Genomic DNA, 17,493 nt, shown 5'->3' with positions numbered 1-17,493 from the left:
TGCAGTCAGGTTTGCATTGCTGATAGACAAGAGCAGCTTTTGGGAAAAAGAGGTTTATTTTGGCTTACAGGCTTGAGGAGAAGCTCCATGATGGTGAGGAACATGATGGCATGAGCAGAGGTGGACATCACCCCTGGCCAACAAAAGGTGGACCATAGATCAGGAGAGTGTGCCAAATGCTGGCATGGAGACACTGACTATAACACCCATAATCCCACCCCCAACAATACACTCCCTCCAGGAGGTGTTAATTCCCAAGTCTCCATCAGCTGGGATCCTAGCATTCAGAACACCTGAATCAAACCACCACATTCTGCTCCTGGCCCCCATAAACTGATAACCATACATGATGTAAAATACAATGCATTCATTTAATTTTAAAAATACCCATAGTTTTTATCAATTCCAATGATGTTCATACATCCCCATAGTCCAAGATCTTCTAACTAAGCCATAATACCAAAACATATCCCCCCCCAAACCCATAATGGCACAGAATACACATTCACACTGCAGAAGATGGCACTGGGCATAACAAAGAAATATTCAAGCAATACATGATTTAAACAGGGCAGATACCAAACTCGGTAGCTTCAAGTACAACAACTCTAGTTAGTGATAAATCTCCCAGTCCAAAAACTCTAACCAGCAACAAGTCTCTGGACTTCCAATTCTACCCCTCCAGCTAGGCTACTGACAGTCCTGGAAAACTTCATCAAGGATGGCAGTTCTCCTCAGCAGCCATCTTGTGGCCCCAGTATATCCATTGGGTCTCCACTGCAATAAACGGTTCATCCTCATGGATCATGGGGTCTCCATGCAGGTAACCAGCAAACCTGCTTCAAACTGCCCATGGTCATTTCCAAAACACAAGACCGCATTGCAAACTCAATGACCCTCTCTTTCCTGCATTTCTTATACTCCACAATACCAGGTAGGGTGCCAATTTGTTGATCAAAGGGGGAATAAAGTAGACTTTGAAGAACAGGACACTCCTTGAGCACTCAGGGCCCTTCAAAAAGTCTACATTCTTCCTGATGCCCCATTGCAGGTCAGCTGGCCCAATCTCAAAGGTTGTAATCTCTCAATTGCAGCTGAATGGGAAGCAGTTTTCGCCTAAAATTTCTTTCTGTGCCATATTGCTCTGCTCATAGCAGTTCATTTTTACGCAAAGCAACCACCCACAACTTCTCAGGACATGGGCCTAAGAGCAAGCTTCTCACACTGACTCCTGGCCCAATCCAAGCAAAGCTCTTTCTCACCCTCATAAGCCAAACTTCACAGTCCATAGTTCATACTGCATTCAGGTCTTTCAACTCTGATCAGAATAGTCCATTAAGCTGTACTTACAGCACTGCAAGGCATCTCTTGGGCCAAAGTTTCAAATTCTTCCACATTCCTCTTGAAAATTAGCTCCAAAAGGCCAAAGCCACATAGTCAGGTGTCTAGCAGCAATCCCACTCCTCAGCACTTTACTGTTGCAGTCAGGTCCACATTGCTGATAGAAACCACCCAACCAAGAGCAGCTTGTAGGAAAAAGGTTTATTTTTTCTTATAGGCTTGAGGGGAAGCTCCATGAGGGCAGGTAAAATGATGGCATGAGCAGAGGGTGGACATCACCCCTGGCCAGCAAAAGGTGGACAATAGCAACAGGAGAGTGTGCCAAATGCTGGCACGGGGAAAACTGGCTATAACACCCATAAGCCCACCCCACAATACACTGCCTCCAGGAAGCATTAATTCCCAAATCTCAATCAGCTGGGAACCTAGCATTCAGATCACCTAAGTTTATGTGGTACAACTGAATTAAACCACCACATTCTGCCTCTGGCCCCCATAAACTGATAACCATACATGATATAAAATGTAATTCATTCATTTAATTTTAAAAGTCCCCATAGTTTTTATCAATTTCAATGATGTTCATACATCCCCATAGTCCAAGATCTTCTAACTGAGCCATAATACCAAAAAGTATCCTGTCAAAACCCATAATGGCATAGAATAAACATTCACAGTGCCGAAGATGGCATTGGGCATAGCAAAGCAATACTCAAGCAATTTAAACATTTAAACAAGGCAAAGACCAAACTCGGTAGCTTCAAGTGCAACAACTCTAGTTAGTGACAAATCTCCCAGTCCAATAACTAAAATCCTCACTGCCACTGGGATAACGCTGACCTTCAAACTCTTAGTTGCAGCTAATGTTGTTAAGGTTGTTATTAACCTTGTCAGTTCATGGGGTTTGTGCACTGTTGACCTTTACCCATTTTTTCTTATGAGTCTGTATTAGTCACTGTCTTGTTGCTGTGACTAAATGCTTAACGAGGAGGAAGGGACTATTTTGGCTTGTAGATAGAAGGTAAGTCCATCCGGGTGGTGAGGGCACTGTGGCAGGAGCTTGAACCCCTGGTCACATTCAGTCCAGAGGGAGGAAGAGAATGACCACAGCTGGTGCCCAGCCTGCGCTCTCTCTCTCTCTCTCTTACCTAGTCTAGTACCTCAGTCCACAGTTAAAGTGAGTCTTCCCACCTCAATTAATCTAATCAAGATAATCTCTCAGGCATGCCCAGAGGTTAATTTCCCAAGTAAGTTCTGTCAGGTTGACAGTATAAATCATCAAAGGGTCTATGAAAGACTCTTTCATTGCATGTATGTGTGTAAACGCTGTGTGTGTGTATGTTTTTATGTGTGTGGGCACACATGTATTCATATGTATGTGTGTGACCAGAGGCATCTCTCTCAAATGCTGCTGTTCACTTTATACTTTGAGTCAGTGCCTCTTGCTGAACCTAGAGCCTATGTGGCTGAACTTGGGTCCTCATTCTTACAACAGCAAGGTTTTTTTTTTTTTTTTTTTTTTTTTTCTATTAAGCCATCTCCCCAGAGATGTACATTTCCACAAATTAGGTTAGCAAGAAGCTTTTGCTAGAGATCCTTGGAAAAAAAAACACCAAGGCTTCTATGAAGACTATAAATATATTTATATTCTGTACATTGCAATGGTTAACTTACCTCACTGCCCAAGCAAAGGGCATGCGGTATTTCCCCAATTTGCTGCAGAACTGCCTATTGGATTTTAGTATTTTTTGTGCAAACTAAGGAAAACATAAATAAAATACTGTTTAGGACAAGTTGTTTACAAGTTGTACCTGTAAATAAAATGCTTCTCTATTTTACTTTGTGAAATTCCATAGATTTCTCCCTTACTGACCTACAGGTTACAGACATAATCCACTGGAATAAAACTATCATAAGACATTTCATTTTATTTTCAGTCTGAAAACTCCACATGTAGAAAACACCCTTGTTTTAGTGTGTCAGGTTTTTATTATCTTTCCTTCTGTCCCTAGTACATGAGAAGTTAAAATCTAGAATGGAAAGTGATCAAATTTGCATTCTAAGTTTTTATAGCAATTCCTTTTATTCATTCGCAGACTTGCTCTGTAATGGGCTTCAGGGGCCAGTGCTCTCTCATACCTTTTGAGTTCTTACTATAGCAGGAAACTAGTCATAGACTGCTTAAGAAGTCCATGAAAGAACTATTTTCAAAGCTAGGGGTCAGCCCAGGGCTTCATGCTGCCTAGACAATAGATGGATGAGTGTGACTATGTTTCAGTTAATTACAGTGTCTTTCTCCTGTTTCTTTCTTCATTTAGGTGTTAGTATAATTTCATGGACAACCATTTGTCTGACTTCATACAGGTTAAGATTACCAGTATTACTGATGTTTTAGCAAGCTGTCTTCACTTATTCAGACTCCTAACTTCATTTTTGTTTTTTGCTAATGCTTTGATCTCTAGGGTTAAATTTTAATCCAAATTTGAATTTATTTCTACTAACGGATTCCCAGAAGTAAGGAACTTCTGAGTCAAAAAGACATAAACTGAAAATATATACTTCAAATATTTTTGTGGTGATATTTGTTTCACCGATGGTGAATATTTAAAATCAAATTTGATAATTCAGAAAGGCAGTGTGACTTTATATCTTACAGGTCATTGAGATTATTTATAAGAAAACCACCCTTACCTTGTTGGAATCTGGATTCTTAATATAAGGCTCAGCACCACTTGCGATGTTGCCCATGAGGACCTTTTCAATTTTGGCCACCAAAACGATTTCAGAATGCGGATTATTTACAGAAAATATAGCCTGCATACAAAGAAAATACCTAGTAACCACCAAAAATAGTCTACCCTTCTTGGTTTTCCTACCACAGTGAGGTGAGCATCTTACTCTTGGTCTTGATGCAGTTAGATCCCCAAGGGTCAGTGGGTCACGGACTGAAACCTTTGAAACTGTAAGCCAAAATAAACCTTTCATCTTCATAGAACAAAACACCCTAAAGACATTTTAAAAATTGCCATTTTTTTTAAAAAAAGGACAATTTACAGCAATTTTATTTGGGAACTTGCCAATCCTATGTGATCTATTGGAAATAACTCTGTCCCGCCCAAGTAAACAAACGTGCCACCTGCTTAGGAAAGTGCAGCCACTCCTCTGGAAGTCCCTTGATGTGGGGCTCTTCGGACTGTCGGGGGGTGACACTGTCAATGTCACCATTTTCCAAAGACAGAGCTCCTCCTGGGAGCATCTGTCTGACAGCAGGGTGATTTAGGTCCACATGAAAGTCGGCAGAAATCTTCCTGTTGTCTCTGAGGTCATAAAGTGCCACACTCACAAAAAACGGCTCAATCTGCATGGAAAACAACCAAAGAGCAGATGGTCCCACAAAGAGCCACCGCCCACCCAACAGCCTCCTCTAGACACCACTTCACAGCGCACCAGATCAAGCAGATGTGGAAAGCACGCTCTCCTTGGCTCAGTGTCCTACCCTGAATCCTGTGCCTCAGATCCCAGGGCTGTGGTTCATGGATTTCTTCATTCCTCCAAAGAATTCTCTTCCACACATACAACACTCAAGTACGTCTGTAATGGTTTCTCTCTACATATGAATGCTTATTGAAACCTACCATGTTCATGTTACACCATCATTTTGAATTCACATGTTCAGGGGTTCCTTCTAACCTCATTGTTCTTATCTGTAAGTATGTTCTCCAACAGTGAGACACTATCTGCCACCTGTCTCTTACTTGTTCAATAAGCTTTTATGTTGGCTCAAAAGAATCACGACTATACTAGTGAGTTTTTCCACTTGCCTCCTCCAATCCTGAAAGACCCAGGGGCAGGCCACTTCTGTGATGACTTTCTGATCCCCACTTATGGAGTTCCCCTCCTTTAACTTGTATTCCAGATGCCAGGAAGGAAGTTGCAAATGGAAAATAAATGGAAAATGGGAAAGTGTTGCATTATGAGAAGAAACCAGGAAATTTCTTGGCTTAGATTTAAAGGAGTAGGAACTAGGAAGCATGGGCTCAAGGGGCTCCTAGATAGGGGGTGAGTGCAAAGACCATGGCAGGACACAGAGCATCCTAGTGGGAGGATGCAAAATGTGTGTGGGAGGGTGCGAGGAAGAAGCAGCTGAGAAACACGAAGGCTGGGTAACCGGCACGCACATGCACGGGTAATGGAGGAAGGGGACACCGAGGTGAGTTAAGGAAACTTCCCATTTCTCTCTGGTCTGTGCTTTAGTTTTGAACTCACACTTGTCATCTGCTAGTTTTCTGTGAGCAAGTAAGTTATACAAAAGGACCTTATTGTAGTCACATCAGTTCATTATGATGTAGACTGACTCTCCTGTAGAATTCCTTAAATCCACCCTGTCCTTTCAAAGTCGGTAATATCACTAGTTTGTAACAGAGGTATAATCTAATCCATTATTAATACCTGCCAGCCTCACTCATTATTACAAATAGAATTCCAAGTGTAAAATAAAATTAAAAATTTAAATAATTACAAAGTAAAAGCTACATTTTATTAAGTTATTTAAAAAAACTCTTGTGTTTGTGGTCATGGTAGCCTGTTAAGAGTTGAAAATAACTCAGAAACTACAAATACTTTGAAGGTCAAAGAATAAAATCCTTATTTTCTCCTAACTGTTATATTTTGATTTTCATTTTTGATTGCTGAATGGTAATAAATTAGATATTTTGATAACCCACCAGAAGTTAAAACTCACATGGTGATTCATTTATTTCTTCCAATCACTTTTTCAATGTAAATGTCAGGGCTGATTTTTTGAATATCTGGTTTTTCAATATGAATTTGTTTAACAAAACACCTTAAAAGGTTTTGAAGGTCTAGAATTCTGTACTCTTCCTAAAAATTCAAGGTCATGAAATTTCAAATGTGTACTACTATGAAATAGCTTTATTTTTTTGTGGGTTTTTTTTCGGAATCAATTCCCATTTTCAAAGAAATAATTTACACTATACAGCCATCAACTTGAATTTGGCTTTCAGTTACTGACTAAAAAATTACATGCTGTCAAATACTGTTTTCTTGTCATGAGAATGTTTTTTCAGGAAGTCATTAGACATTCACTTATGAAGTGTAGTCGTTGGCTCACTGGTAAGTAGAAGAACTCTTTCAGTTACTTTAAATCATGCTTGTTGAATTAAGAACAACAAGGTTAATAAGTTACATTCATAAAAGAGTGCCATTGAGTAAGTATGCAGAGATTTTCAAAACATGGGCAGTGACTGTCTGCTCTGGGGCTAAGGGTACTGGCTTCTATGTGATCGCTTACAAGCACAGTGAAATGATTTTTTTTTTTAACTATTCTCTAGTTTTCTAACTTTTGTGTCTACTGTAAAATAAGTTGAAAATAGCTGGGTGTGGTGGTGCATGCCTTTAGTCCCAGCACTTGGGAGGCAGAGGTGAGGATTACCATGAGTTTGAGGCTACCCTGAGACTACATAGTGAATTCCAGGTCAGCCTGAGCTAGAGTGAGATCCTACCTAGGAAAAAAAAAAAAAAAAAAAAGAAGTTGAAAATGACGCAAGCATACAAACATTTTAAATTTTAAATCAACTTTAACCAGTTAACCTGACAGATAGGAAAGGACACACAAAAGCCATACTCAGAACTTGGGTCTTCTCCTTGTCTGATGAACTGGCCTAAATAACACTATTAGCTTTTGAACATACATCTTATCACAAAGAACGCAGTACATGTGGAAGGAGTCACATGTCCTTGCCATTAGAAAGAAAAGTCCATTATCCTTCATTCTTAGTTTCTAAACTTAATTATTTTTAATGCTTAAGGATTTATTTGGTCAAAAATCTATTTTCTCTATTTAACTATATTTTTATTAGTATGTGTTAATGTATAACTAATAAGGGGCATTTATTTTTTATTTAGTGTGGTAAGTGGCATTAAGATTTGGGTTACATTTTCTCAAGATTTCCAAATGGTTCTAAGAACCAGGATTCTAGGTGTCTAGCTTTCTTTTTATATCCTGCATGGTCTGATTACTTTTAATACCTTTTCACCATGTGAAAATTGCTGTTGCTATGGTCACTAACATACCGACTTTGCCATATCTACTGGTTTCCTCTTAGACTTCGGGATACACAGCTCTCGGGGTGAACCCATACAGCAGCCTTGCTCTGCCTGGACCTCTTGGCTTATTTCTCTTGTAATAGCCTTTTATTCCTGGTCACTTCACTATTCATCATTTGAATGTTTCCTACCTGGCCTTTCTCTACGTATGCAGAAATGCCTAGATAGTTCTTCCCAGGCCACTGCTTAAAACAGACCTTCAACTCCACTCACAGTCACCATTCTGAGTTCCAAACCTGCATCTGACTCTGCTCAAGATATTTTTAGTAGTCTTAACATGTTGAACTTCCCCATAGTGGTAGTTTTTAACCAAATCTGTTCTTCCTCCACTTTTTTCTTCTTAGGAAACTGTACTATCATGCATAAAAGTGTCCAAAGCAGAGCCCACACCTCATCCTTGTAAAGTTCCTCCCTGTCACTACTGTTCAACAACCTTGTGAATGTCTTTCCTTGTTTACTATCTATCCGTTTCCAGAAGTTAAGCCTTTCAGAGACCAGCTATCTTCTTTTCCCATAGTAGGCATATCATGCAAGCATTTTTAGAATCTAATGAACATGACTGCACTTTCATTCTTATTCATACATAGCGCATGGCTGAAATTATGAAGGAAGAGGAAGCTTGGTTTTGGGGAAATATTCTTATGAGCTGTTCCCATTTCAGCTTCTTTAAAAATATCTCACATAATGATGGTGCACGCCTTTAATCCCAGCAACTTGGGGAGGCAGAGGTAGGAGTATTACTGTGAGTCTGAGGTCAGCCTGAGACTACATAGTAAATTCTAGGTCAGCCTGGGCTAGAGAAAGACCCTACCTTGAACAAAATTGCAAACAAGGAAAGAACAAAAAAAATATAAAGATCTTTCATGTTTTTAGAGCAATTAAAAACATGTTGCCAAAACGCTGAATATTTTCTAAATGTTTACTTTGTACTAAGAACTAAGAATTTTCCACTTATTCCATCTCATTTGATCTCCACATGATATTTGAAATAGTTGCTGTTATTATCTCCATTTACATAGAGGAGACTCACATGGCCCAACCCCTTAGCTGAAGAGCCTGGCAATCTGATGTAAGAAGCACCGATCTTGTTGACTTCTCCTCATCAGTTGGGTGTATATAACCTGGACACATCCTGATACTACAGCAGGAAGTAGGAGGCTCAGAGCAAGTTGAGGTGAAGCAACATAAGGTTAGTAGGTGTTGAAGAAAAGTCTTCTGCAGGAGTTAATCTTTTTGGCCAACCGTTCTCTGTCTCCACTGCTGACAGAGGCAGGCCTGGGACTGCAAAATCCCAGTCAAGTTAATGATACCGACTCAACGCTGCCCTTACTTTCTAAAGCAGACATGGCTTGCATCAATTATCTGAAAATAAGCTTTCTTCTTTTAGGTGCAATATGGCAATTGTAGGGTGACTTATTTGAATCTAGAGCAGAATGCATTGGAAGAGAAGGAAAACATGAAAATACTGTTATAAGGATTAGAAACGGTTCATATTTTCTCCTTTTACAGTTCAACATTTAATGCTTCTACACAAGCACTGGCAATCAGCCTAGAATTGTCCAGCAGTGTACTTTTACGAAGAGAAAAATGTCAGGAGAGTTCCTTGGTAGAAGAAGGAATCTGGCAAGGAATTCATGAGTACTGTGTGTTTCCAAATAGAGTGCAATGCAATTGGGATATGTGTCATGCATGCACCACCTGCACTTTTAATGTTGACTGAATGCTACTTCATTGACTCACTATTTAACCTTGTTGTAATCAAGAATACTGTGAGATCTTAGGAGTGAATTTTTAGTGTTTTTAGCCTTGACTTTTCTCTAAGAAATGCCAAAATAAAAATGTGAGTTTAAAAGTCACAATAAGCCATACATGGTGGCTCGTGTCTGTAATCCCAGCCCTTGGGAGGCTGAGGCAAGAAGAGTTCTGTGAGATTCAGATCAGCCTGGACAACAGAGTGAGATCCCGTCGCAACATGTGAGGTGTGGGGGATATAGCTTAGTAGGAGGCCTAGCACTTGCAAGGCCTGGGGTCTCTCTCCTTAGCACGGCAGCAGATAAATGAATGCCATGTTACATACCACCAAGAATTCAAAGAAGACAGTAGGAAACTGAACTACTAGGCTGATCTCATGCAAAGGATTCCAGAACGCTGACCTATTGATGCTTCTTAAGTTACAGGTAAGTTTCTGCCCGTGTGTGAATAATTCCACCTCAGTGCTTGTGCTCTCTGCAATGTGCGAAGTGCTATTGGGTGTGCTCCTGTTAGACTAGCAAAAGTCAGGGCCTGGCACTGGCAGCGACAGAAGAGGCTCTCACTGGCATGCTGTGATATGATGCTGGCCGACAGGCATCGAGTGTAGGGGAGACAAACTCACGTTTGTTACGGGATCATTTTCATTCTCTGTAACACATCCCTGAAGACTTAAGTTGAGGGCTTTACAAATAACCATGATTCTCTTGGCAGCTTTCTCTTCAAACGGTCTGATCACAAACTCAGGCTCTAAAAGATCTTGCTTTTGAAGTTTCAAGGTCTAAAAAAGTTTGGAAAGTCTCAAGTTACCAAACTCACATGATGAAAAAGGCATTCTAAATTAAAATTGCCAGTTGCATGTTAGAAGGGATTCTGACTCACATCTATGTCTGGGTCCAGTGAGAACAGATTCAGCCTCTCCATGTTCCGGGCCTTCCTGACTGTATCTTCCGTTTCTGTGAGGTACTACAGAGAGACCCATGTTAGTTCCTGGCATCTAAAGATTCTCATGCAGGACCAGCTAAACCTATGTGGCCAAGAGATAGCCCCTTAGTTTTTTTGAGGTAGGGTTTCACTCTAGCCCAGGATGACCTGGATGAAATGTACTATAGAATCTCAGGCTGGCCTTGAACTCATGGTGATACTCCTACCTCTGTCTCCTGAGTGCTGGGATCAAAGGTGTGTGCAACCACCCACGCCCAGCTTGCCCCTTAGTTTTATCATTGTTGTAAATCCATATGCTAACCATTGTCCAATCTTGTAAAAACATTTTGTTTTCAAGGAGCATGCATATGCTAAGGAAAACACTTGACTGGGTGGGAAGCTCTGAATTGTTTCTTAGTGTACGCTGGTAAAAGAAACCATCTCTATCTTTTCCATGAAAGCAACAAGTAGCTCAAACGTATGAGTAAGTTCAATGTCAACTTTATTACTTTTGCAAAGTCTGGGTGTAGGCTGTTCTCTGAAGAATCTGTTTCCTCTGGCGTGCATTCACAAGTTACAGAATTATCCAGTGGATCTTGAAAAGACAGACCAACACAGGTTAATAAATAATATCTGTACGTCATAGATTTTTCTCATTTGTGACATAGAAATCTGGGTTGAACTCAAGATTTCAGAGGAGCCACCTTGATGGACCTAAGCTTTCCCTTTGTCTGCTCTCTAATATGCCATGCTCACAAGTGATCAGAGGATGGAAAAGAACCCTTCTGATGACCATGGTGGGACCCTTGCTGTAATATCTTCTTGTGTTCTGAGGTCTTTGGTCATGTATCCTTACCATATTACATATATACTTAGGTACTGGCTTGTGTCAACAGTGTATCCTAAAGTTTTGTTACACACACACACCCTTATTCTTGCAGAACTGAAAAAGCCTTCAGTTCCTTAAATTCTGGAGAGCACTGAAAACATCAACACTCTCATTGATTTTAAGTAAATAATTAATTGATGTCAAGCACCTACTATGACATGTAGCTGTTGTATTAAAATCAACAGTAGTTTTCTTCCTCATTATATTTAGAGCATGGGATTCTTTAAGTAAATGGAATGTAAGGGTGCTTTGGCTAATGCACCGTGGCCTGCACAAAATGTCTTAATTTTTTTTTTATTGTGGGAACGGTGACTAAGTCGTCAAGTGGAGGATCTGCCTTCCACACAGTGATGCCCTGGTTTATTAGCCTTTCACCTGTCCCCTCTGTCTTGTTTCCTTCTCTTTCTTTAGAATGAATTAGAATATTTTAAAAGAATTAGGTGAGAAAAATAATTCCCTTATATCTCATGAAAATATAAGATGTCCACCTACCAGCTCATCTCACATTGATCTATAAAGCATGACAGATGCCTCGTAACTAGAGGAGGCCATGAACATTTCTCTTACAGACAATGATGCTTTACTAACTAAATGTAACCAAAGGCCCAAGTCCACAAATTACCCTCAATAAGGTACTCCCCACACATATGTGTGGATTTGCATTTCTGGTTCATGATTTCCAAACGGGCATTCTGGGTGACAGCCACAAATCATGGACCATCAAGTTGAAATCATGCCCATGTGGGGTGACCATATCTATTCAGTAAAAGGAAGGATTTCTAGGAGCAAATAATTCAGGGATCCATGAGCCCAGTCTGACAGCTAGTACAATTACTGCCAGCTTAAGTGAACCAGAGGCACAGATCACATGTGGACAAGGCAGGGAGACAGTTTTCTGAGCTCTTACCCAGCCCCAGTTCAGCCAGCTCTGCACTCCTCCTCCCCTGAAGGGGCCCCTCAGGACTGATCTGCAGGATGCGGTTGAGGGTGTGGATCCATTCATCCATATCAGACTCTGTTTCAGCTGCCAGCACAAAATAGGTCAGGTCGTTCATTTTCAATTCAAAGGCATATTTCCTTAGCCTGTTATTCTGTGGTATAAAAAGAATGAACAAAACAATAAATCTCAGGGGGCAGAACATGTATATGATATTTACATACACACATATATGTATGGATATAATATTTACAAATATAAACATAAAGAAAGTCTTTTACAACAGGACACAATTTCAGATGGGTCCAACTAACTTTTCCACAATTTTTTTTTTTTTTTGCCTTAAGAAATGAATGTAGGTTTTTGGTGATTACATAGCATATTGACATTTCATCTTTAGGTATGAGTGGGAATATATTCTAACCTTAAAATAGTGGCTTTGAGACTCCATTTTCATTTTCTCATCTAATATTCCATCTATGATTCATGTCAGAACACACACATGTACGCATACACACACACACACACACACACAGAGAGAGAGAGAGAGAGAGAGAGAGAAAGAGTGAGAGTGAGAGAGAGAGAGAGACAGAGAGAGAGAGAGAGAATGGGCATGCAAGGGCCTCCTACCACTATAAAAGAACTCCAGATGCATGCACCACTTGGTGCATCTAGCTTTAAGTTAATACTAGGGAATCAAACCCCAGCTGTTAGGCTTTGAAGGCAAGCACCTTAACCACTGAGGGATGTCTCCAACACCCTCTTTTTAGACTACTTTCATTCTCACTTAGTCCAAGGACTTCAAATAGCATACACATAAAATGACACTCAAGCTCCCCTTGTGGCTCTGGCTATTCCACCAACCTGCAGACTTTTCTTTCATAATTTATCTCTTCTTTGTACTTGTTGGCCAATCAAAGAGGCCTTGCTGTAGTTTCCTGAATTGTTCTGATTACATTATTTCCTCTGAAATGGGTGCCCTCCCTTTCATTCATGTTGTCCAACAAAGAGAGCTGATGTCTGCTCCCTGTGTGCTTACATGACTGTATTCCCTCTTCAAGGCTCCATGAAAGCTTTTCTTAATACCCCACTCTAGGATATAGAGACAAAGGCTCATGTGTTCTGAATATATAAAATAATTTGAAATTATATGCTTATTATTATTTTTTTTATATTTGCTTTATTGAACATCTCCTTTAAAGCCACCTTCAGGATGGCTGGGCAGGTCTACTTAACACCACCTTTTAGAACTGTGCTGATACAATAAAGCGTTTTGTTCTAGGACTCAAAATAGTCATAGTTTGTGAGGGAACAGAATAGATTTTTTTCCTCTTAGGAACTGAAATTCTAATATGGCAATGGTGGATGAACATGTGATTAAGGAAATGGGCAAAAAATAATATAATGGAAAAAACAAAATTCTTTGCAGCTCATAAAATCAAGATAGGCTGCTGTGATGAGCAGCAACTTTAGAGAGGTGATTGCCTCGGAGGGTGATGGTGATGTTGAAACCGGAAAGAAGGAACAGGCCATTTAGTGAATGGAGAAGGCATTTAAAACCAGAGCGGGCCGGATACACACAAGAGCAATCATTAGAGTTTGTGTAAGGTGAGAAATGCAAATTCGGAGGAGAAGCCTACTCCCAGTAATGATGTAACAATGCTATAAGGTAAATCACATGACTGTGTTTAACATGAAGAAAGTGAGGTTTCAGGAATGCAACTAAAATATGCTTGAGATTCCAGCCAGGCAGCAGAGAAGAAAAAGGAAAAATCACTGTTTAGATTTCCATGCCTGGTTCTCACAGCCATGTACTAGGATGTGATCTGAGTCACACAGCATGAGACTCACAGATGACATTGAAATGACTGCTCTTCTTCCTTGTTGCTGCCCTGCATCTCCTGTGCCAAGGAGATTGTCATGGTATGGGGAGACATAGTTTTCCTCAATAGAATAGACAGTGAGGCAGCAGCATGTATGCCCTGGAAAAAATTAAATTCAGGAACTGAAAGAGAAAGAAGTAGTGATAAAGCTATGGTTGACACCACAGCCTACTTACAAGGCTGTTTATAGGCTCTTTGCTCTTGTCCATAGCTCTGATTTATTGTCAAATGTCATGTGTCTCTTTCTTTGTAATGACTCACAGGTCTGGCTCTAGAGTAATGCACAAGTCACATGGTCAGAAGCTAGCCTTTTGTCCCTGGTGCTCAGTTCTGCAGCAGTGCACACTCACAAAACAGGGGTTTGTTCTGTTAGCGTCTGCACTCAGCCAACAAGACTTAGCCTCCGTGTTTGTGGAATGGAGGAGTTAGGTGTTAAATAACTCATTGCACCCATGTAAAATTGGAAAAATAAAGGCATTTACATTTTGTGTGAATGCTTTGATAAAGAGATACTTGACCTGTGAGAGCATGCAGTAGAACGATTTGGACATAACTTAAGATCAGACTTGCATTTTGATGGAAATTCAAACAGGGCAGGAGTACAGCCAGAAAGGCAGTGGTTTCAAACTTAGCAAACATCTAGCGAGCTTATTTAAAACTATAAATTTCTAGGTGCCGTGCTGTGCTCTGGACGGGTGGGTGGGTTCCCTCAATGCACACTCACGTGTCGCTCTGTGGCACTGTGATGAAGGAGGCCTGTGACCCTGTGGACATTATAGTCGCACGGGCAAAGGCAATGGGGCTGCAGACGAGGTTTTCATTTCCTTCGTGAAACAACAGGAATAGAAATGGGCCCTCAGAAAGATACCAGAAGTGTCCAGAGTTTAGGGCATCACTTTTGCTAGGATTTTTTCAAGCGTCCAAGTATAACAAAATGCAAGCAAATGTTGGCGTTGCCTTGACAATAAACACATCAGAATTTACTTTGTTAATGTGAGCCTGATCTGAGATTGGAAGTCATCTAACAGCAAGCCATGAAGCTGCACCAAAAGTTTCTGTTGGGTCAAAATTAAAAGTAGATCAAGCTGCATTTTACTTTCAAATGCAGATGCCAGCTAGAGAAAAAATGCTCTTAAGTGTCAATGAGACAATTTTTCTATATTGCATTCTGTACTTCAAATGAATTAAATATGGCTATCAACTTTAACAATATTAAAAATACTTTTTAATAAAAAAAACCTGAGCAAAGTATATAAAGCTCTTGTTTCTCAAAACAGGGCATTTATAAGTGAAATAGATATTCTGTTTGCAATTTTCCACGAGTAAATTATCTTTTTCATATTTTTTTCAGAGAAGTAGAACTACTTGTAGTGTAGAGAGGCTTATTTTGGGAATGATTAGTATGCCTGAGTGGTGTTTTATCGCACTCTCTGTAATGTCAAAGATAATGACATATACAACAACAAAAAAAGGAAAAGACAAAAATAGAAAATCAATGGGACATTCTAATAATCTTCAAGAGCAATTGTTAAATCATTGAAATCGTAATCAAGAAGTAGTCATAATTTTATACTCCTCCCCAGCTTTCCTCTTTTCCCTGTAAATCAGTGTTCTGTTCAGCCAACACTGTGCTTCTCCCAGTCTAGTCTAGATGACTTTGTAAATGGCAGGAAACAGAATATATTCTGCTGCCATAGAAAAGGTTTAAGGAACAGTGGCCAGCCAGTCTGCTTGTGCAGTGTTATCTTCTCCTGAAAAAGTCCCAATCATGCTCTAAGAAAACTAGCAAAGAGGGAGGTGATCCAAACCAAATACTGCTTTGTGCCTGCTGGGTCACTAACTTTACTCTCAGAATTTATAGGAACAAAATAGAAACTTTTGGTAGGTTTATTTGTTCATCCATACAATTTGGAAATTACCTGGGTATTTCCTTTGTGTCAGTTAAGTTATATACTACTAAATATACACTTATAAACTGCTTTCCCTGACTAAGAGTATAATCTCTTTCAACAGAATGTCAATAAGGAAATAGAAATATGTGTGAATATAATATGTAATATAACACAGTGCCATAAATGTAATTTTATTCTTACATATGTTGTCAGGACTTATTGTTTGGGGTCACTACTCATGTCTTATTTGCATATACCCCCCTCAGCACATGCATTCTTTCTGTAGACTAGAGGTTCTTTCAAGCAAATGTCAGACATTTTTCTACATTTGGTTTTTTTACAATGCTGTGCCCACAGCAAGTTTCCCAATATGTACTTGCTGAGATAGATCCTATGTCTACATCTCACTGCTTATAACTGCACATGAACATACCACTGTGGCTTTCTTTAGCTCACATGGCTTATGTAGGATAAATGTGTATATGTGGGCATGCTCATTTCATATATGATAATCATAGCACTTCCATGCCTTGGATAGTCCTCTACCTCACATCTAATTTTGCCACTTATTAGCTCTGTGGCTTGGTAAAGCCACATTATCTCTCAGTTTTATTTTAATAAACAGGAACAAGAGCGATGCATATTCCATCAACTGCTGTCAAATAATATATTAGATGGAGATAGTTGCAAATTCCTTTATGGTTGTTATTATCATGGGAAATAAAATCTTTTGAGCCAGAGTTTGTTAACAGGAAATGTTCAGGCAGGTCACATATGGATTTTAAATTTGTTTTCCTTCAAAATTATACTCCCCCATGTGACCATCTTCAGGTGGGCAGGAATGCTCCAGTTTTCCATAGTCTACAATGCCCATGAGCCGTACCTGGCTCCAGTTTGCTCACTCAATGGGCTGCTGACCTGCATTTCGAGCTTTTGGTATAACATAGGAGGTCATTTTCTTGGAAACCACATCCATGTGCTGGCAGCAAATAAAATGTTGGGACTCCATCATTCCAACCGAGTGCTCATTCTCAGTCATTGTTACTGGCATTAGCCTAGAACAGACGGGATTCTGGGGCCATATATTCTCTTCTACAGTGGCAGCAGCACCAGTTTCTTTAGTTTCAGGATAAAACAGAAGCAGCAAAGCTGGAGTATTTGTTTTTTACACTGGGATATAGGTCTGCAGCACTGATTTAATACTGTGGGTTGATGGTCCAAAAAAGTAGAAAGCTGCAGTTAGGTCTTTTCATTTGTGACCAAGACTCAGAAATCTCTCACCAGCAACATTTTTTAAAGTGTCTGAGAAAGTGGAGTTGGCATTCCTCTCTCAAGGTACTCTTGCAGTACAGGTCTAAGAATTCAAATAATTACTCTTAGAAAAACAAAATGATGTAGATTGACTCTGAATGAGTCCAGTGAGGATGCTACATTCACTAAAGACTGTTTGAAACTTGAACTCCCTGAGAGTGTGAGTGGTAGGCAGTACTTCCTGAGGCTTTGTTCCTCTTCTGTTGTTTTATTCAAGAGAAACTGACAGCCACTCCTGACAAAATAGATCTGACTCATTCTATTTATTCTTTTGCTCTGCGCTTTTGTGTGTGTATGTGATTCATCTTCAGGCACATTCTGTGCCTGGAAGTTTACTAGATTAATGGTTAAATTTTGCACAATTTCACCCCAAATCTACTTTCTATATGTAAAATTGTATAAGCAATGAAAAGCTTGGACCAGCATATACAGTAACAAGTG

General features: G+C 39.8%; 1 protein-coding gene across 12 annotated transcripts in view; it reads right to left on the bottom strand.

The window, feature by feature from the left end:
- Dock10 (dedicator of cytokinesis 10) overlaps positions 1–17,493 on the bottom strand; it is a 271,205-nt gene that overhangs the window by 92,802 nt on the left and 160,910 nt on the right. For all 12 annotated transcript variants that reach the window (XM_045146779.1, XM_045146780.1, XM_045146772.1 and 9 more), the window contains exons 8-14: positions 11,937–12,120; positions 10,650–10,735; positions 10,099–10,182; positions 9,842–9,997; positions 4,478–4,699; positions 4,033–4,155; positions 3,016–3,098 (exon numbers count right to left, since the gene is read on the bottom strand). In XM_045146779.1, coding sequence (XP_045002714.1) covers positions 3,016–3,098; positions 4,033–4,155; positions 4,478–4,699; positions 9,842–9,997; positions 10,099–10,182; positions 10,650–10,735; positions 11,937–12,120 — 938 coding nt within the window. The remainder of the gene's footprint in view (positions 1–3,015; positions 3,099–4,032; positions 4,156–4,477; positions 4,700–9,841; positions 9,998–10,098; positions 10,183–10,649; positions 10,736–11,936; positions 12,121–17,493) is intronic.

The sequence above is a fragment of the Jaculus jaculus genome, chromosome 4 (genome assembly GCF_020740685.1).
Source record: "Jaculus jaculus isolate mJacJac1 chromosome 4, mJacJac1.mat.Y.cur, whole genome shotgun sequence".
Classification (NCBI taxonomy): Eukaryota; Metazoa; Chordata; class Mammalia; order Rodentia; family Dipodidae; genus Jaculus; species Jaculus jaculus.
This window is presented reverse-complemented; position numbering and strand designations above follow the sequence as displayed.